The 20786-nt window shown below is 39.4% G+C and overlaps 2 protein-coding genes across 4 annotated transcripts; one reads left to right on the top strand and one right to left on the bottom strand.

Moving 5' to 3' along the window:
• Positions 1–69: 69 nt before the first annotated feature.
• Positions 70–4059, bottom strand: ROMO1 (reactive oxygen species modulator 1). 3 transcript variants are annotated; one of them, XM_033153197.1, is made up of 3 exons: positions 4015–4059; positions 1105–1235; positions 70–325 (listed from the first exon to the last, which is right to left on the bottom strand). In XM_033153197.1, the coding sequence occupies exons 2-3, from the start codon at positions 1233–1235 to the stop codon at positions 217–219; spliced, it is 240 nt and encodes a 79-aa protein (XP_033009088.1). In that variant the 5' UTR covers positions 4015–4059; the 3' UTR covers positions 70–216. The 3 variants fall into 3 exon arrangements, with proteins under 3 accessions (XP_033009088.1, XP_033009089.1, XP_033009087.1); XM_033153198.1 differs by lacking the exon at positions 4015–4059 and adding an exon at positions 3952–3990; XM_033153196.1 differs by lacking the exon at positions 4015–4059 and adding an exon at positions 3741–3806.
• A 61-nt stretch (positions 4060–4120) lies between these two features.
• Positions 4121–19072, top strand: NFS1 (NFS1 cysteine desulfurase). Its single transcript, XM_033153195.1, has 13 exons — positions 4121–4275; positions 6008–6077; positions 6597–6713; positions 8505–8588; positions 9778–9930; positions 10366–10459; positions 11165–11299; positions 12505–12662; positions 13704–13809; positions 14737–14818; positions 16317–16400; positions 16665–16754; positions 17570–19072. Exons 1-13 carry the CDS (start codon positions 4187–4189, stop codon positions 17631–17633), a joined length of 1326 nt encoding a protein of 441 aa, XP_033009086.1. The 5' UTR covers positions 4121–4186; the 3' UTR covers positions 17634–19072.
• The last annotated feature ends 1714 nt before the right edge of the window (positions 19073–20786 follow it).

Below are 20786 nucleotides of genomic sequence, written 5' to 3'. Positions count from 1 at the left end.
ATTGTATACAGAGATTCCATTGCTTCTAAATCTCCACTGCCGTTGCCACTTTTGTCATGGGGAAAAAGATTTACAAATGCTTGCTACAGCAATAAAGGCCGAAACTTATTTTGATGGATTATTCAATCTTGGTGCAGAGATTTTTATTCTACTACATAGCAGAACTTCCAACTTGCAGGGGCATTAGTCTTCGTGATAGAAAAGTACCGGGTAACATTAACAGCGGATTCCCATGCCAATTGCCATAAATGTCCCAAAAGTTCCACCACTCTGCATCATGGTTTTGCCAACACCACCCATCAGTTCTCTCCCTCTCATGCCAAACCTAAAAGAAGAAACAATGACAGAGGTGGTTACTTCCCACAATAATTTTGTATCTGTTTACTGGGAAATGCAATCAACATGAAAAACTTCACTAATTTTGAGTGGGTACTTTGGAGTGACCTATACAGCAAGTTAGCTCATAGTAAGCACGGGGTGGTCTGCCAGCCAGTGCAACTTAACAAACAGAAGTACTTCCCATAAACTAAACTCTTAATTCAAAGAGAAGTTAATGATAGCAGGTCATTTGAAAACACAACTTTTAAGATTTAGTATTAATCCCAAACCCATCCTTTGCTAGTATATACACACCAACACAGTTTAAGAGTACAAAGTTTTAGTACTAATTCTCCAACTGAAGTAATTACTATAGATTTTATCTAAAGCTTTATACTCATGAATGTGTCTTGCTCTCAGAAATGTACAGGATTGCAGTCATGGTCTGTTATCTGGTAACAATTCACAGAATAGGTGGGGAAGTAAGCCTAAAAGATTGTTAAGTACAGGCGGTGGCCATTTGGGGCACGTCCAATTGACACTCAATTGCTGATGCATGGGTCCTTATGGACTAGGAAGATTGCAGACCATGGCCGTAATAAGGAGGGACACACTTATATCTGCATCTCCGACTCACGCTGGGCTGGAAATGGAATCCCTGCTCGAAATGGTTACCGCCTGTGATATGATCATATTGCATTATTTTGCTCTGTTCCTAGGCCAGGAAAGGTAACGAAGAAGATTCTTCTTAGGATTTATGTTGTATTCAACTACATTCCAACATACCTGAGACACGAAAATGTGCCGAACAGTGCACCTGCTGCCATACCAACAGCAAAGCCCATCATGAAGCCCATTTTCACTCTGTCAAAGCAACTGGGTTGGGACTGGCCATATGGCCCCACTGTCACAGGCATCTAAAAATACAAAAAATACTTAAAGAAAATCTATCGCTTCCATGCAGAAGATAATCCTCATCTCCAGTGTGGATGGATCACTCCAAATATGAAAGTGTGATCAATTACATGACTGTTATGAATAATAGGTGAAAAAGAAGTCCCTACACCAAGAAGTATTTTATTGCTTTTCAACAGTAGCACCATAGGAATTCATAATTTGATTTGCTTCATCCAAAATAAAACTTGCTACAAATGTCTCTTTTTATGGAAGTTATAGTTATGGGGATTATGCTTAAAATTCTACAAGGCAGGCTTAAGCAGTATGTGGACCGAGAACTCCCAGAAGTGCAAGCTGGATTTCAAAGGGGCAGAGGAACCAAAGACCAAATTGCAAACGTGCTGGATTATGAAGAAAGCTAGAGAGTTCCAGAAAAACATCTGCTTCATTGACTATACAAAAGCATTTGACTATGTCGACCACAGCAAACTATGGCAAATTCTTAAAGAAATGGGAGTGCCTGATCACCTCACCTGTCTCCTAAGAAATCTCTATGTGGGACAAGAAGCTACAGTTAGAACTGGATATGGAATAACTGATTGGTTCAAAATTGGTAAAGGAGTACGACAAGGCTGTATATTGTCTCCCTGCTTATTTAACTTATATGCAGAATCCATCATGCGAAAGGCTGGACTGGATGAATCCCAAACTGGAATTAAGATTGCCGGAAGAAATAACCTCAGATATGCTGATGACACAAACTTGATAACGTTTTAATGAGGGTGAAAGAGAAGAGCACAAAATATGGTCTGAAGCTCAACATCAAAAAAACTAAGATCATGGCCACTGGTCCCATCACCTCCTGACAAATAGAAGGGGAAGAAATGGAGGCAGTGAGAGATTTTACTTTCTTGGGTTCCATGATCACTCCAGATGGTGACAGCAGTCACGAAATTAGAAGACGCCTGCTTCTTGGGAGAAAAGCAATGACAAACCTAGAAAGCAACTTAAAAAGCAGAGACATCACCTTGCCGACAAAGGTCCATATAGTTAAAGCTATGGTTTTCCCAGTAGGGATGTATGGAAGTGAGAGCTGAACCATAAAGGCTGGTCGCTGAAGAATTGATGCTTTTGAATTCTGGTGCAGGAGGAGACTCTTGAGAGTCCCATGGACTGCAATAAGATCATACCTATCCATTCTGAAGGAAATCAGCCCTGAGTGCTCACTGGAAGGACAGATCCTGAAGCTGAGGCTCCAATACTTTGGCCACCTCATGAGAAGAGAAGACTCCCTATAAAAGACCCTGATGTTGGGAAAGATTGAGGGCACTAGGAGAAGGGGACGAAAGAGGACGAGATGGTTGGACAGTGTTCTCAAAGCTACCAACCTGAGTCTGACCAAACTGCAGGAGGCAGTGGAAGACAGGAGTGCCTGGTGTGCTCTGGTCCATGAGGTCACGAAGAGTCGGACACGACTAAACAACTAAGTTATGAGGGAATGTGGTCCTATTTAGACCACAAAGGTTTCCTCAAAATGCCCCAGGGAAGCAAATGAGTTAAACATGTAGTATGCACTACCTGTGTGAAGACACGGTAATTAGTTTCCGGTACTAAACCTAGTATTGTATTATTCTAGTCACCACATTTTTTGGGGATCGCCCATCAACGTGTGATAGAAATGTACAAAGGATGAATGCAAGTCAGTTAAGGACTAAGCTGAAAACAAGCACTTTGGACTCAACATTATTATTTTTTTAAAAAAAGTTTTAATTTCATTTTGCAATATATAATAAAGAACTGTTACAAATCAACTTCGTTGAATGAACAGCAACCTAGAAATGAACTATAAACTTTGAGATTTTAAGCTATTTCCATTTACTACCCTGTCTGGTCTCTTAAGAAATACTTAGACAAAGTTCTATTTTGCAACTGTTTAAATTATTAAATGTTTAAATTAAGGAGCAATACTTTCCCACTAGGTAACACTTGTAGTAGTTCAGTAGTTTAGCAAGCAGAAGTTTAAACACACAAGTTGCCAAACAATCCCAAACCAAAAGGGCCTGACAACAGGCAAATATATTGTTAACATTAGCTTGAAGGATATATATCCCCACTGAATCTTCCACGGAGTTCAACTGGCTTAGCCATTATTTGTAATGTGGTGCAATCTAGACCTTGAACTCGTAGACGCTTACATAATGCTTCTTATATATATAAAAAAACACCAAAAAGCCAGCAGCATAGCCATTCTAATTTAAAGATTAAAATTCCTATATTCTTGCTTATCTCTTGTGCGAGTATTAGCAATTTCCTCCAATATGGAGAAACGGACCAGTTTCTGTAAACCCTGCCGTTTTTAAAGGGATACAGAGAGGAAAAGAGGAACAATTCACAAAAGACCGACAGATCTTTGTTGGGGATGCGCGGGGGGGCGCGCGCAATAAGATGGGCTCCAGAATAACATCCGCGACTTTAGAATTTTTAGGTTACGTGGCAACGAACACTGAGGTCTTTAAATATCGTACGTTTAAGGGCGCGCGTATCTTTCTGTCCCGCTTGCTTATTGAGTTTCTCATGTTCGCTGAAACCACAAAGGCCAACGACTCGGGGCGGGGAGGCGGAGAAGAGCTCGGAAAACAAGAACGACGCAAACAGCGGCATCGCTATGGCAATCGAAGGAGCCCCCAACCCACCCCCACCGGGATACCCAGCGTCAGAAAGCCCACCCTGGATCATCTCGCTCTCTGGGCCCGTCTGCAAACAGCCTTTGCCCTGCTTCTTCCCTCGTTCCCCCCTCACCTCGACCACTCCGTGCTTCGACTTTCCCTCAGCTCGGTCCTGCGCTTCCGTCGCACTCCGATTACGTCACAGGAAACGGCTCTCCCGGGGAAGGCGAAGAGGCGAGCGTCGTTGTTGTGGGTGCCTGTGGCTGTGCTCCGCTAGTAGGCGAAGGACGGGAGGCGGAGTGACGATGATGGCGGTGCGGCCGGCGACATGGCGGGCTCTGAGAGGACTGCTAGCCGGCCAAAGGAGGCGGCTTTCAGGGGCTCCGCAGCAGCAGCAACAGCAGCAGCAAGGTAACGGCGCTCTGTCCTTTGGAATCCCGCCAGAAGGTCTAGCGAGCCTGGCGGGACGCCCGGCGGATCGAGAGTTTCAGGAGAAGCAGCTGGTAGGCGGCTCCCTTCCACCGCTGCGATGGCATCTGCCTCCTGGGCAATGTTATGTTTTCCGCTGCTGCGGACTTGGAAAGTTCGCGCAGGGGAGTGGAAAAAAACCCACGAGTGAGAGTCGCCTGGTCCCTTCTTCCCTAAGGCGGCTTGAGCAGTATTTTTTTTTTCCTGTTGGGGGCTTACTCTCTGAAGTGGGTTTGCTGTCATTTGGAAGCAATCTTGGCTGAATGTGAAAGTAGTAGAGGATCGGGACCGTAGAGCCGTAAGATCGGACGGGGTAGAGCCGCAGCAGCGACACTACTACTAGCCCCAGGCACGATGCGAAGAGCTCAAACGCAGAAAGAGAGCGTGTAAATAAATAGCTACGTCTCCCGTTGTTGTGGTGGTCGTCCAAATTTCTCTCCGGTCAGCTACAGTAAACGGCATTGCGATTGAGTCCTACTGTAGCAGCCCAAGGGATCATTGAGATGACGGTGGTGGGATTACAGCCCTTTGAAAGTTACAGGCCCAACCTTGCGTTTGCAAAAGTGGCGTAGTTAGTACTGTAAATGTTGGAAGGGCAGGAACTCATAGTGACAGCTCCCATGGTTACATCCCTAAGAAAGTTAAAGCGGAAGGGGCAGGGGAGTAGGCTGCTTTGTTGATCAGCAATACATTGCATAATCTTTTCATTGATCTGTTTTACCTTGTGGGCTTATAGCCGAATAAAGTATTATCTATCTAAAATCTACATTGCATAATGCCCATTTTTAGAATAGTGACCTGATAAATCCATGTTGGATTGGGAGGGATTTGGGTTCACATCTTTGATCAGCCATGAAGTTCACTGGGTGACCTTGGGCCAGTTACTGTCTGAGCCTAGCCTACCTAATAATAAAAGTATCATGTCCCAGGCCAGATCCAACTTCCAATGCTGGCAAATATAGTGGTACCTCTGGTTACATACTTAATTCGTTCCAGAAGTCCGTTCTTAACCTGAAACTGTTCTTAACCTGAAGCACCACTTTAGCTAATGGGACCTCCTGCTGCCGCTGTGCCGCCAGAGCACGATTTCTGTTCTTATTCTGAAGCGTTATTTCTGGGTTAGCAGAGTTTGTAACCTGAAGCGTATGTAACCCGAGGTACCACTGTACTGCCCATTCAGATGCCATTGCTCCAGGTATGAATAACTCCTGAAGCTGTTCTCTCCCATGTTCCTGCTCCACTACATCACTGGTTAGAAACCTTTTCTCAGCAATCCTAATAGGAAACAAACATTCTGAATCTGAAAATGTTTTTTATATGTTACATATGGAGATAATCTTGCTGTTTGAACGCTTCACTATTGTGTGAGCTCAGATCAATTGATTTCTGATGGTGGTTCAGTTTCAAACTTTTAAAATACCACTTTCTGGTTGAAATGCTTTGTTATAGCTGCCTGTCCTGTGTATCAGCTTCTGAAGCTGAACTTAAAGTGGAAGTATTTTTTGAAAAATATGTTTTAATCATCTGTCTGAATTGCTTGTGCATTAATTAATCTTCATATTATACTACATACTGTATTGGGATAAGCCCTCCACCCCATAGTAGAAATGATATCTTCTGTAAATTTGCATTTGTCACTCATATAGTTGTCTTTCCCTAGGCATAGGCAGTGCTGATGAAACTTCGCTTCGACCATTGTACATGGATGTCCAAGCAACTACTCCTCTGGTTTGTGAACTAAGTACTATACTCTTTTGAGGAGCATTTGTTTAAACAAACACATTGTTTACAGAGTAGTCCTGCACTATTTACTCAGAGGTAAATCCCACTGTGTTCAGTGGGGGCTTACTCCTAGGTAAGTGCATAGGATCACAGCCCAAGTCTCCTGTCTACCCTGAGAGGTTTGATAGGTGAGAGAATAATACAATGTGATATCTGACTAAGATGTACTCAGGCTAGATCTGTAGAAATGATAATTTCTAGAGTCTGACTGAATCAGATACTTCTCCTTGGATCTAGTAATAAGAGAACATGGCTGAGCATTTACAGCCTGTTCTTAATCACATTTTAATCCTATTTACTCTGAAATAAAGACTGCTGCCATACTGGCCGTATCGTCTTGTGTAGCCTTAATAACAGATCTGGGTGTGTTCCAAGCATTTGTGTGTGTACGGGAAAACTCTTCGATACAGAATTAATTTTTTTATGAAGAAATGAAATAGAAGAACTATCAATATTTTGTTCTAGGATCCTAGGGTTTTGGATACCATGCTTCCCTATCTTGTGCATTTTTATGGCAACCCACACTCAAGAACTCATGCTTATGGTTGGGAGAGTGAATCTGCTATGGAAAAAGCTAGACAGGTGAGATTTCTGCATTGTTCTCATAATTTATTTATAAACTGCTTATCAGTCAAATCTCATGGCAGTATATGTATGGGAATTTCATCCAGAAGACAAAATGTATTGAGGACTTAGTGATCTGACATGGTTACCCTTCCTGCCTCTATTCCTTCCCCCTCTCTCGCTCTTGTTAGGTTTTTTTGCTGGTGTGAGAACAGTCTTTAATGTCCTGAGAATGAGAAGGTGAAGCCACCCCCCCCCCACAGCTGCCTTAATCAGTTGTGGAGGATAATGCTGGGTACCTTCTTTGCTGTTGGACATTGTTTTGAGAAACTGATGCATTGGGAGGGGGCGGCTAATGTATGATCTGCACGTAGCCAGTCTAGGAAGGCACACAGGCTATCTATAAAATCAGGTGGTTTGGGCAGTTTCTTTGAAGCTCATGCACGGACTGATCGGCTGCAAGGCCGTGCAAACTGAGGCTACCTGGTTGAGTCGCTTTGCCACTTCTTGAGGGCTTCCAAGTAGCAGATTGAAGTGCTTGCTTTGTATGTATACATTGCTTGCTGTTTTAGAATAAAATCTTTAATCTTCTCACTCACCTGTGTATTTTGTATTGCTTCTGAATCTTATTTTAAAAGAATCACCTTGCCTTTGGCAAGACAGTATACAAAATAAAGAAAAGCAAGATACAAACATAAAACAGTTAAGAGTACACTAAACCCAACGTAAAACCAACATGAACAGTAGCCAATAGTGCTATCCTGAAAAAGCTTGGCATTCAATGCCAGTTGCAGCTTCACGTAGAGCACATTCTAGTAAATCAACCTTGAGGGGACAAATATATGCACTACTGTGGCCAAGGTATCCCTGTGCAGCCAAAGCTGATAGAAAGCTGATAGAAGGTGCTCTGAGCCCCTGAGACTACTTGGGCCTTTAGTGACAAAGTTGGAGTCAGCAGTACACCTAAGCTACATACCTGAATGTTCAGGAAGAATGCAGTCCGACCCAGAATAGGCAACTGAGCTGCCTTCTGGACTTGGGTACTGCTTACCTACAGGGCTTCCATCTTGTCAAGATTAATTTTCACCTTCTTGTCTATCATCCATCCCACCACTCCATCCATACATGTTTAATACTTGCATAGCCTCATCTGATTTAGATTTCAGAGAGAAATAGATAGAGCAGGGTGTCATCAGCATACTGATAACACCTTACTCCAATGACATCTAACAGCTTCATACAGATGTTAAACAGCCCTTGGGTCAGGGCGGTTTCCTGTGGCACCCCATAGCACACTTTGTGGGGGGCCAACAAAACTGCCATGCAGTGCTACTCCTTGAAATCAGCCCTGGAGATAGGAGCAGAACCACTGCAACACAGTGCCTCCAACTCCCATCCCAGGAGGTTACTATTGTTAATGGCATCAAAAGCCTCTGGGAGATCAAGTAATCACACTTCCCTGTCCCTTTTTTTGATAAAGACAAGCAAGGCAATTCAGCCATGAAATCAGACCTAAATCTAGGTTAAGGTAATCTGTCCTCCAAGAATGCCTGTAGATGCTGCTGCTGCTACTTAGTGGCCAGGCAGTAGTTGGCAAATGCTACTGGACCAAGTTTTGTTTTGTTTTTAATATAAAGAAGTGGCTGCACCACCACCTGTGAGCATAAAAATGCAGTTTAATTCTAAATCTGCCCTTGCTGACTTAAGAAGCAGTTGTGTTTTGAAAGATGTTACAAAAATTGTCTGGTGAATGTGGTTTTCTGCCTCAAAGTAGTAACATTTTATTGTGTTCTGTCTTTTTTTAAACAGCAAGTTGCATCGTTAATAGGAGCAGATCCTAGAGAAATTATTTTTACTAGTGGGGCAACAGAATCAAACAACATAGCAATTAAGGTAAATGAGTATATTGTAATGCCAAGTGATGGTGATGTAAAAACAATTCACAGTAGTCTGGATGTTCAAATATTACTGTCCTGTCTTGTGTTATAATTAAGGCAAAAGCTTAATACAATTACAGCAACTTATAGTGCAATCCTGTGTATATTTTTTGGCTTTACCTGAGAATAAATAAAAGTATTGGCAAGTCTTAAAAAGTGCTAAACCTATTACCTTGTGTGCAGTTTATTTTAAAGCCTGTGGAAGTCATAATTCTCTACATAAAGTTATTTGGATGTTATTGTTTTTGCATTCGCAGGATGAGCATACTGAGTCATGTTAAATATCTATAGATACTTTGTTGTTTCTGATATCATAAATGTATTGTAATTGTAACTTGGTTGAGATCGTATAGCAATATACTGTAAGTTCCTAAAACAACTTGGTGTAAACTTAACCAGGTTCACAGCACACTCAGAAGTAAGTCCTATTGAATTCCGTGGGACTTCTTTGGGTAAGTGTGCATAAGAGCCTCAGGCTGTGGTCCTGAACTCACTTATTAGAAGGTAAGCCCCATTGAACGCTATGGGACTTATTTCTATGCAGACATGCATGTAAGATCATACTGCTAGTAGAATTAAACTTCTGCCTTCCTTAAATTAGATTGCACTAAGGTTTCTTGATATTCAGAGACATATTGTATAACCAAACCTAATTCTGCCTGCTTTGTACTTAAAACAGTTATGCAAAGAGAGAGTTGTATTATCAAAACTGACAGGTCTCTTTTCAAGATTCTTCTCTGCACTGCAGTTTGTAATGTTTCTGTGGCTACAGTTTTGCTTTGTAGCTATTTCCCATAATTACACTGAGGAAAAATGTTCTATGTAATTGACAAGATTATTTGAATAGTTTTTCATATGCAATCCTTTGCATATTTACTCACAAGTAAAACTCATTGTATTCAGTGGGGCTTACTTCCATGCAAGTGTGTACTGTTTTGGGCTGCAATCCTATGCACACTTTTGGGAGTAAACCCCCCTGAACTTGGTGGGACCTATTTCTGAGTAAATGTGCCTAGGATTGTGTTGTCCATTGCCTGAAGCTTCAAGGTAACTGGGTATTTTGCATTTTTTTACTTGATACTTATAGAAACTATGGATTTCCAGCAGTTTTGATCTAACATTTCCCCCCTTTTATCTGTGTAAAGGGTGTTGCAAGATTCTATAAATCCAGAAAGAAACATATAATTACAACACAAACAGAACACAAGTGTGTGCTGGATTCATGCCGTGCCCTAGAAGCTGAGGGATTTCAAGTCACATACTTGCCTGTACAGAAAAATGGGATTATAGATATAAAGGTAAATCACTTGTTTCCAAATTTGTATCCATGTGATTGCAGCTTCTCTCTTCTTTTTCAGTCCTTTGCAATGGAATGTTAACAAAAATGAAGTCTTCCACTTAGAATATGGATGCTACAGAGAGCTGTCTAAGTAAAAGCTGGTGAAATGTTTGTTGGGTTGCAGTGACAAAAGGGTGAGGTTTACTGCCTACCTAGTATATTGTACAAAATTGGATCAATTTAGCAGGTGCATTCAAAGAAAGGACACTTTATGTACTAGTAGAATAAACTGATTTACATCTTTAACCATTTAGACTGCACATCTTAGCACAGAAAGTATGCCCTATTGAATATAACGGTGCTTATATGTTAAAAGTGCTGTGTAATTGTAAAATAAGTTTCATTTGCAGTGCTAATGCAGTTCGAATTAGTTCTCTTCTATGATTTCCACCAGGATCTAAAAAATGCAATACAAGCAGACACAGGCTTGGTTTCAGTTATGACTGTGAATAATGAAATAGGAGTGATACAGCCCGTTAAGGACATTGGTAAGTTGACAGTTTGGGTGGAATTGATTTTATGAAAGATTGTAAGATGCTTTATGGAAGAAGTTCTTCAAAAAACTGGTTATGAAATTTGAAATAAATACATAATACATACATACATACATACATACATACATACATAAAATAATAGTATTAGCTTGAGCTAAAATGCCAAATATTTATAAAGCACGACAATGAAGCGCACACTGTTGAAGCATAGAATAGCTACATAATTGTGGTGACTTAGAAACAAATCATTGGCTGACATTCAATATCTGACAGCCTTTCTATGTCTGTCAATAATTTGTGAGGGTCAAAACAGATGTTACATGTGAGATCCATGACCAGATTGCCAAACTTTTTTTAAGTGTTGGCAATCTGGTCATAGATCTCACATGTAACATTTTCAGTGTTGCTGTTTATGTGTCTTCCTCTTGGAACAGTACTGTGGGTCCCCCCCCCCCTTTATCCTTTGTGCCATTTCACTCCCATCTAAATGCCCACCTCCCAGCAGTTGAAAACTAATAGTACAGTGAAACACAGACATCATTTGTATTATATCTGTTCCCAGATTTATTTTGTGATGACCTCTGGGTTTTAGCAATACATTTGAATTGATTGATAAAATCAGTATGTTTATAATTTTTAAACATTTTCATAACATATAAATAATATTTCATTCTGAACCATGTTGTTTTTGCATTGTAGGTCAGATCTGCAGTTCCCATAAAATTTTCTTTCATACAGATGCTGCACAGGCAGTTGGGAAAATTCCTCTAAATGTCAATGATATGAAAATTGATTTAATGAGCATCAGTGGCCATAAAATCTATGGTCCCAAAGGTATTGATATTTCTTATATTAGATACTACTTCATTTTTACTAATGAAGGTGGCCAGGTTTATTTGATTAGGTAGTCAAATAAACATTTGGAAAATTGCTAACCCTTGTCAAGGCACCATGAAAAACTGAGGCCTTAGTACAGGGCTGGAGAACCTGTGGCCTTCCAGATGTTGCTGGACTACAGCTCTAATCAGCCCTAGTAATTATAGCCAATGATCAAGGATTATGGGACGTAGTCCAGAAATATATGGAGGGCCACAGGCTCCCTATCCCTGCAATAGTATTTAAGGAGGAAACAAGAATAGCAGAGGAAAGCCTGCAACTGTCTTGCAGGGATGGGCGCTTCATTCAAAATAGCTTTCTTGGAAATAAGTCCTTTTAATTTTGGTATAAAATACTTCCATGTGAGTACTTTGAACACAACTTGGTTCCTAAACATTGGTCTGCTATCTAAGATGTGGAGACACCTATGTGTGGAACAAGCTACATCTACAAATGGAATAAGCTATGCCTGTCCACACACCTTACACTATACAGATCTATATGCAGCAGCCTCCATGCAAACTACTGCACAGGGCACTATGGTCGCAGTCTATAATAGACTGTGTGTATGGATGTGGCAGTATGCACATCTGCCAGATTATTGAAGATTAGGATGCCAGACAGTTATTTCTCATTTTCTAGAGTTAAATGACAAAGGAAGATCCTGCTGTAGAATACCTCAAGGATTTTGATAAATTTTAAGAGATGATACTTATTTTATAGAAATTAGCAAATGAGGATTCTTCAAATTAGAAATGTAAATTGAATATCTGAGGATGAGATCCAACAAAATGTGAATGGTTCTGTTCATGTAACAGGGCTTCTTCCTCTCTTCCCCCCACTGCAGATCCCCACAGTGACCCCCCAAAAATCTTCTTCAGAGGGTTGGGAGACCCTCTGGAGTAGATTTTTGGGGGTGCATAGGGGGCTGCAAGCTCAAATTTGAAACTGGAAGTTCTGTTGTTCAACCAGATTCCCATTGCGCAAGTGGCTGAACATCACTGGATGTTGCCCTGAATGTTTAAAATACATCTCTTATGATGAAGAATCTTGATTAAAAATTCCTGAAGTATTTTTTTCTAAATGTTTTAAAATATGCTAGGAGACATACAGTATGGAAAGTCTACCTGTGTACTGAACAGAAGTAACTTCTTGTTTCTAAGGGGTTGGTGCAATTTATGTTCGGCGGCGACCAAGAGTAAGAGTGGAACCTATACAAAGTGGGGGAGGCCAAGAGCGAGGATTACGTTCTGGGACTGTGCCAACTCCTTTAGCAGTTGGTCTTGGAGCAGCTTGCGAATTGGCACAACAAGAGATGGAGGTATAAAGAGCAGTTCTAGTTGTGTAACTCTTCTTGATCCATTTATTTTACCATGTTCTTTGAAGCCTTATTGATGGTTGAAAGTCTGCAACACATTCTTCTAACAATAATGATTAGGGTTTAATATGATGCCCTTCTCTGTACTGCAGAGAACTAATTGTGCTCCATAATTCAGCCTTTCTTCTCCTATAATATGTAAAAGCAGTTAAATAAGCAAAGCAAACTTGGATTTCTTGGCAGAACAATTTTCTGAGATGGTTTTGAGTAAGTTTATTTTAGTAGTGCTATGTTCATTCATTAAGTAGTTGTCTGTGTCATATTTCTTACAAACTCTAACCTTACAATTAGAACCTTTCTGGTCTGTCTTGCTGTTGATAAGAGAAGGCAGGCAGTTTCTAGAACAACTAGTGTTTATTGATTATAATAATTGTACAGTGATTTGCCCCTATTTCGTGGGCATCTCTGTTTCTTCTCGAGCATAGGATTTTCAAACAGTTACGGAGGCAATTTCTTATAGAATTTTCCTGCTACATATCTCTGAATTTTACAGCAGCAATTGTGGGATAGCAGAGCAAACTCAGGGGGTGGAATCCAATGTTGTGCAAGCAGACTTCTGTTCACAGAATGAATCTATCCTTTCTTTCTTTCTTTCTTTCTTTCTTTCTTTCTTTCTTTCCTCCATCCCCCCCCATGTACCCTTAAAATGTGGAGCATATTTGGGGGTATTAGAGTGTGGAAGGGAGAGGAGAGAGAGGTGAAATCCCATTGTGCAGGTGGAAGTCTATTCCACTTGGACATAGCCAGCATTGGATATAGCCTGCTATCAGCTTGATAACCATAACTCTCATATTTAACTTGAGGCTGAATTTTGCTGTGGTTATTATTTGTGTGAGAAATTGCTCTGACAAATATTGTGTTATTTTGCCTTGCCTTTTTGGTTAACAGGCCAGATTTGACTGATAATAACATTTTTAGTACATCAATCATGGCTCATCTGCATGTTTGTAAAATAGCTAATAAATTCTCTTGTTTCTTTTTCAGTATGACCATAAGCGAATCAGTTCATTAGCTGGCAGACTAGTTACAAACATAATGTCTGAAATTCCTGATGTAGTAATGAATGGCGATCCAGTTCATCGTTATCCAGGTATTATTAGCAGAATGTTGAGATCCCCTTTACTACAGAAATTGCCTTTGACCATTTAGGGTTTCTTTTTAAAATGATTATAGCATTGTAAAATTTAAAAACAGATTTAAGTGTTTATCTAGTACAGCAGTATTCTTTTAGAATTGAAAGCAATCTTGTGCTCATAGGGTACTAGCCCAGAAACTCAACAAATAGCTTGAATATTGCAAAATTCTCTGCTATATAATATTATAACAGCATCAGTGCTAAAGCTTAGGTTGGCTCTAAATAGTTTCACTGTTGCTCTGTTAAGCATATGAAGTCAACATGAAATTAAGTAGAGATTGTAGTCACTGACACACAATGTTTAAACTAATTCAGAGATGTCTTCTGCTTCTGTACTGATCTTAAATTACTGCGTAAATTAATCCCAGTGAGTTGCAGATTATGCACAAGCTTTTCTTATTGTTTTACATCTTAGTTCTGAATTGTATGTTTTGGGTAGAGCACTAGGATAAATCACTGTATTAAAGGCTGAATGAAGAATTCTGTAATGGTCCAAAGAGCTGTTCACTATTTTCTTCCACTGCATTAGCCAGTTTTAGAATGTTTATAAATAAAAATTATGGCTCTGCTAGTGAGACAGTTGTTCTGCGTGCATTTCTGGAATTAGCATTTAGCTTTCTATTGATCAGAGCTGTGGTGACATTCACATTTCAAAGGAAATGAAAAATAAACATTCCATAAAGGGAAAATAGGCTCAGATTATTTAAGAGCAGGGTCTTGGATTCAAGCCCCATGTTGGGCTAAAAATTCCTGCATTGCAGGGGGTTGGACTAGATTACCCTCTTAGTTCCTTCGAATTCTACAATTCTATGATTCTGCAAAAACTCTGCTGTCTAAAGTATAATCTTAAAAGAAGCTGACACTGCTTTGTTAACTTTGCAGGCTGTATTAACTTATCCTTTGCATATGTGGAAGGAGAAAGCCTGCTGATGGCCCTAAAAGATGTGGCTCTGTCTTCTGGAAGGTAATATTGTTGGTGTAAATTGGAAAAAAAATGGGTGAAATTGCCCTAAACACTTGGACCATGTCTTGAGGAGTCCATCCCTCATCTCTGGATTCTGTTTAGAGAAAGACCCAGCTACATGGGGTGGTTAGAAACAGTTGAAGGCTAAATACTTAAAGCATGACTCATCCATCCTCCCTTTTTCTAAGGAATGTGTGTACATGCAGAGGCAGGTTAGATTCAGCAGCATTGGCAGCAGTGTGAGGTATTTGCCAAGTGTGAGGTTTTATCTGGTGGGTGTTACATGCTATATGGTTTATTTGGTGGGTGTTACATGCTATATGGTTCAGTTCATTATAGCATGGTGAGCTAGCATGGTAAAAGGCAAGTGATCACTACAAGGTTTGTTTCTGGGACTAGAGAACTCTATTATAGCAGATTAGTTTATGATGTACCAGCATCTCTTAAAGTTAACGTAGCTAGTGTATTTATGCTTGTCTTGTGCCATGAGACAATAGACACTACATACTTTCAACTGAACTGAATGGGATAGGGGAACTGTGAAAAAGGCTGACTACTAGAAAGCAGGAAAACTCTGATGTTGTGCTGGAAGACTCTGCAGGAGCTGTGCATACTCTGCTGATCACACTGGTCAAAGTGTGGTGTACAGTAGTATCAACAACAGATGGTGGACCCAAGTATAACAGATTATGGACCAACTGACTTTTATGTGTGTGAGAGAAGAGAGAGCCTGGAATATGGTCTAAGGACACATTATGCGGTTTATTGTTCAGGCTAAGCAAGTCTTAGTCTGGTCAGTGTACAGATGAGAGATTGCCTGGAACTCCCATGCCAGATATTTAAAGGAGAGCAGAATAAAAGTGGCCTTTTCCACTTCAAGTCACTAGAATTGATGATTAGAACAAATCTGTGAGCCATCTAATCCAGAATCTTTCTTTATTCTGACCAGGGCTGATTTACTTCCATTTATAAGGAGTGTCCTATTAGCATTTCTGACTCCTTTCAAATATTTCTGATTCCTTTTAAAATTCAATTGGCAAATGTCAAATTACGTAATTTAACAACCAAGCTTTATTGGTTATAAGTGGATCTACTAGATGGTTAATTCCTGCTTATAATATATTTTTGCCCTGTCCTTCCAATACTTTAGTCCCCCTAAGTTATAATAAGAACTTTGGGCATTCTTATGTTCCTGATCACATATAACACACCTTTTAATATATTACCCACCCTGTCTGATCTTTTCCCCTACCCCACACTTCTTTTTCTAACACCAATCTGTTGCTGTACTCTGCCTTCTTTTATTTTCTGCTTCTGCAATTGAAATTCTTGCAGAATTAGTCTTCTTGGTTTGTTTCTGTAGTCAGTAAATCTTTAGGTGGCAGTGATAGAGTTATAATAAAAGCATATTACTCTAGAGCTCTCTGCTACTGTATTTTGATTTCTATACCAGTTCTGTGTAAGGACAAAATGCCAACATATTGTTTTTTCTCATTAGTGCTTGCACATCTGCGTCTCTGGAACCATCATATGTGTTGCGTGCAATTGGAACTGATGAAGACTTGGCTCATTCATCCATAAGGCAAGGCTTATAGTTCTGTATCAGGCATAGGCAAACTCGGCCCTCGAGGTGTTTTGGGACTACAACTCCCATCATCCCTGACCATTGGTCCTGTTAGCTAAGGATGGTGGGAGTTGTAGTCCCAAAACATCTGGAGGGCTGAGTTTGCCTATGCCTGTTCTAGATAGTCACATTCAATTATATTACATCCATCAAGAGAATAATCCCTTTTTATCTTTTTATGTGTGCTGTGTTGCATCTGATAAGCTCTTTGCTTCATTTCAGGTTTGGCATTAGCCGTTTCACTACTGAAGAAGAGGTAGATTATACCGTTAAAAAATGCATACAGCATGTGAAGAGATTAAGGGAGATGAGGTAAAAAAAAAATCTGAATATTAGACATTAACCATCACAGGATTTCTTTAAAATTCTGTATGTGGTAAGGAAATACTGCCAGAAATCACTGAATCTCAGTGGTTAGAGCAGATCAAGCTAGGGGAAGGAATATACTATTTGTTATCTCTGTAGCTGTGGTCCAACCTGATATTTACAGCAAACTGGCACAATCCTTATAAAGCCCAAATATGCATGCAGTACCATTATCATTAGACTGATATTAGCAAAAATACTTTTAAAATAAAACATTACTCTTCTTAAATATTATTATTATTATTATTATTATTATTATTATTATTATTATTATTATTACTGTTGTTGTTTTGTTGTTGTTGTTATTTGCTATTGGACCTTCACCATTAGGTCCCAGAATAGATCACAACAATTCAAAAATACAATACTAAAATCAGTTAAAGCAAATTAAGTCACATAATAGGGTGGGCCCTAATATATATTTCTCAGGTGTCAAAGGCCAGGGTAAATAGGCATTTAGAAGGGCGGAAATTCTTAAATAAATCTCTTTATTTCCATTACTAGTGTCTCAATATAATACCCATTGTGGCTTCAGGCATTCAACCTTGGTGAAACTTTGCCGTAACAAAACATTTTAACTGGGGATTTTGGAAGATAGGAGGCATTCTTAGACATAATTACTTTATGTAGTTAGAAAGTGTTCTTTGAGGAACTTATTTTAAAATAATATTTTGTTCTTACGAATTATTTCCTTAAAGTTCTATTGATGTCAAATTATTTGTATTTCTCACTGTCATTGAATTTTCCTTCTCATTTTACAGCCCACTGTGGGAAATGGTACAGGATGGAGTTGATTTGAAGAGCATTAAATGGACACAACATTAAGCAAGGAAATCACTTGTTACCTTGGACTGCATGCATATAGATTAAAGTAATATTTTCTCTACATTCCTGAATAAAACCATGTTGTACTTGTTTTAAAAATACAAAATCTTAGGGTAATCAGTTACGCTTTCTAAATCCAGAGCCTGAAAACTAAATCTAAGGTGATGTTTGTTCAGGTAAACAATTGTGCTTACACATCTTCAAATACGAATCAACATTAGTTTCCTGGAACCAAAGAAGTTGCATTACTTTTATTTTGGAGGCGACATTGGCGCAGCTTGATATGCCAAATCTTCAGCTGTCTTATTGCAAAAATAATAAAAAGTAGTTTGTTTCTGCTGTAGGTTCTCCCTAGAATAATTTGCATCTGTTTCAGCAAATCTGTCTTATTGCAAAACTTGTGTTCAAACAGACAGTATGGTCAGAAGTAATCCTCTTAAAGAAGGCAGTCTTCCATCTAAAAAGTCCATCTTATATTTGAGCAGTGGTATTTGCTACATAGCAATGAATTCAACTGTGCCTAAGGCTTACTAGCTCCCAAATGCAGATCACATTCACCTTTTCACATTTTCACATTTTCCTTACTTTTACCTTACTTGATTTGTTATCACAAAATATTTTCTCCTGCTTTCCAGCATAATTTTTTCTGAGCTATTTATTACTTTATTTTTGAGTGATGATGGAAGATTTCAATGTAACGTTTTTTCTGTAGGGCAACATATTTCGGTTTTTGCTGAGGATAAGAAGCTAAGGTCTTGAGAATGAGATTGTGTCTGTCTAGAAATATCCCAGTTATAGAAATATCCCAGATTGATCATCACTTAAAAAATAAAACAATGTCATTGCCTTTCACTTCAGGGTGCCTGACAGTGCTAGATTAAGTTAAACTGGTGGTGGTAGTATTTTTGGTACTCAGAAATGTGTGCCCTCATTTGTATGGGATTTTTTTTTAATTGGTATTACTTTTTCTTGTAGTAGAAAGAAGAAATCTATTTAAGGGAAGTTTTTTTGTTTTTTTACTGCTTTCTCAAATAAATGCAGGAAGGAAATTTAACTGTCTATAATAAATGAATACTTGTGTTATGCAGCTTTGTGTGCACACCATTTTGAAGGAAATGGCTGCTGACCCTAGGCAATGGATTGTTAGCACGCAATCAACGAAGTATCGTATCACTTGCCTTAACTACGAGTCCTATATACACAACACATATACTCCCATTGAAATTGTATCAGCTTCCTTGAGATAACGTTTATTGCAAACCTGTTCTGGCAAAACTGCTTCATGTAGGAGAGTTCTTAATTTGCAAAATTGTTACAGAAGTTTTCAAAAGCATGGTTTAAAATGGAAGAAGCATTGATACTGCAATGATGACAGTTTTATTACCATATCACAAAATTCAATTTAATTTTGTGGGCAAGCCATTAATTCCCCCCAGGTAGTAGTAGTAGTAGTAGTAGTAGTAGTAGTAGTAATCATAATAATCATAATCATAATCATAATAAACAGCTTTGGAACACTTCTTACACTGTACACTGTTTCTTACACTGTACACACAGACTTTTTGACATTTTTGCTGTTTTAGAGGAATTCTGTGCAATATAAGTACAGTGAAAGAGAAAGGACATATTACAGGCAGACAGAAGAAAAATATAATGTGTTAAAAACAAAATACTGAGTTAAAATTGGCACAAAAATGCTTTTCTATGTTTAACTTAGTAATGTGGCACTCTTCTATTAATAAAGAGATAAAAGCAGCTTTTACTTTTTGAGTTGTGAATTTTTGTTCATTGGGATGGAAAATATATACACTGATTTACTGAGCAAGTAGTTCTCATAAGCATATATGAGATAGGAATTTTTGTCTGAATGTGCATCACTGCACTTGCATACATTGCAACGTATCTGCTATTGTGCACAGAGTTTGGAGAGATCCTTTTTGAAGATCCTCTCAATTTGTTCTTGCCACTTTGAATAATGTGGTAATATCAGCAAACATGGCCACCTCACTGCTCACCTCTAATGCCAGGTCATTAATGAACAGGCACCTAACTAGTTCAATTATTTCAGAAATTAACCATCAATAAATATATTGCTGACTCTGAGATTTGAGGGTGCTCTTCAACATTTTTAGAGAATGGGACAGAAGAAAAGGGTGGATCATTGAGGTCTAAAATACTTAAAGGTAAAGGTACCCCTGACTGTAAGGTCCAGTCGCAGACGACTCCGGGGTTGTGGCGCTCATCTCACTCTATAGGCCAAGGGAGCCGGCGTTTGTTCGCAGACAGCTTCCAGATAATATATACAATGCACCCATATACTGCAGCCTGGAAGTTGTAAAAATATGAATGAAATCTAGCAGATCTACTTTTTTAAAAAAGTTGTGTAGTCCTATTAAGATTGCCGGAAGAAATATCAACAACCTCAGATATGCAGATGACACAACTTTGATGGCAGAAAGTGAGGAGAAATTAAAGAACCTCTTTATGAGGGTGAAAGAAGAGCGTGCAAAATATGGTCTGAAACTCAACATCAAAAAACTAAAATTATGGCCACTGGTCCCATCACTTCCTGGCAAACAGAAAGGGAAGAAATGGAAGCAGCAACAGATTTTACCTTCTTGGGCTCCGTGATCATGGCAGATGGTGACAGCAGTCATGAAATTAAAAGACGCCTGCTTCTTGGGAGAAAAGCGATGATAAACCTAGATAGCATCTCAAAAAGCAGAGACATTACCTTGTCGACAAAGATCCATATAGTTAAAGCTATGGTTTTCCCAGGAGTGATGCATGGAAGTAAGAGCTGGACCACAAGGAAGGTTGATTGCTGGAGAATTTATGCTTTTTAATTGTGGTGCTGTGCTGGAGGAGACTCTTGAGAGTCCCATGGACTGCAAAAAGATCAAACCTATCCATTCTTAAGGAAATCAGCCCTGAGTGCTCACTGGAAGGACGGATCCTGAAGTTGAGGCTCCAATGCTTTGGCCACCTCATGAGAAGAGAAGACTCTCTGGAAAAAAAAATACCTCTGATGTTGGGTAAGATTGAGGGCACAAGACGAGGACAGAGGACGAGATGGTTGGACAGTATTATAGAAGCGATCAACATGAATTGGCATAACTCTGGGAGGCAGTGGAATACAGGAGTGCCTTGCGT

The sequence above is a fragment of the Lacerta agilis genome, chromosome 6, assembly GCF_009819535.1.
Source record: "Lacerta agilis isolate rLacAgi1 chromosome 6, rLacAgi1.pri, whole genome shotgun sequence".
In the NCBI taxonomy this organism is placed as follows: Eukaryota; Metazoa; Chordata; class Lepidosauria; order Squamata; family Lacertidae; genus Lacerta; species Lacerta agilis.
This window is presented reverse-complemented; position numbering and strand designations above follow the sequence as displayed.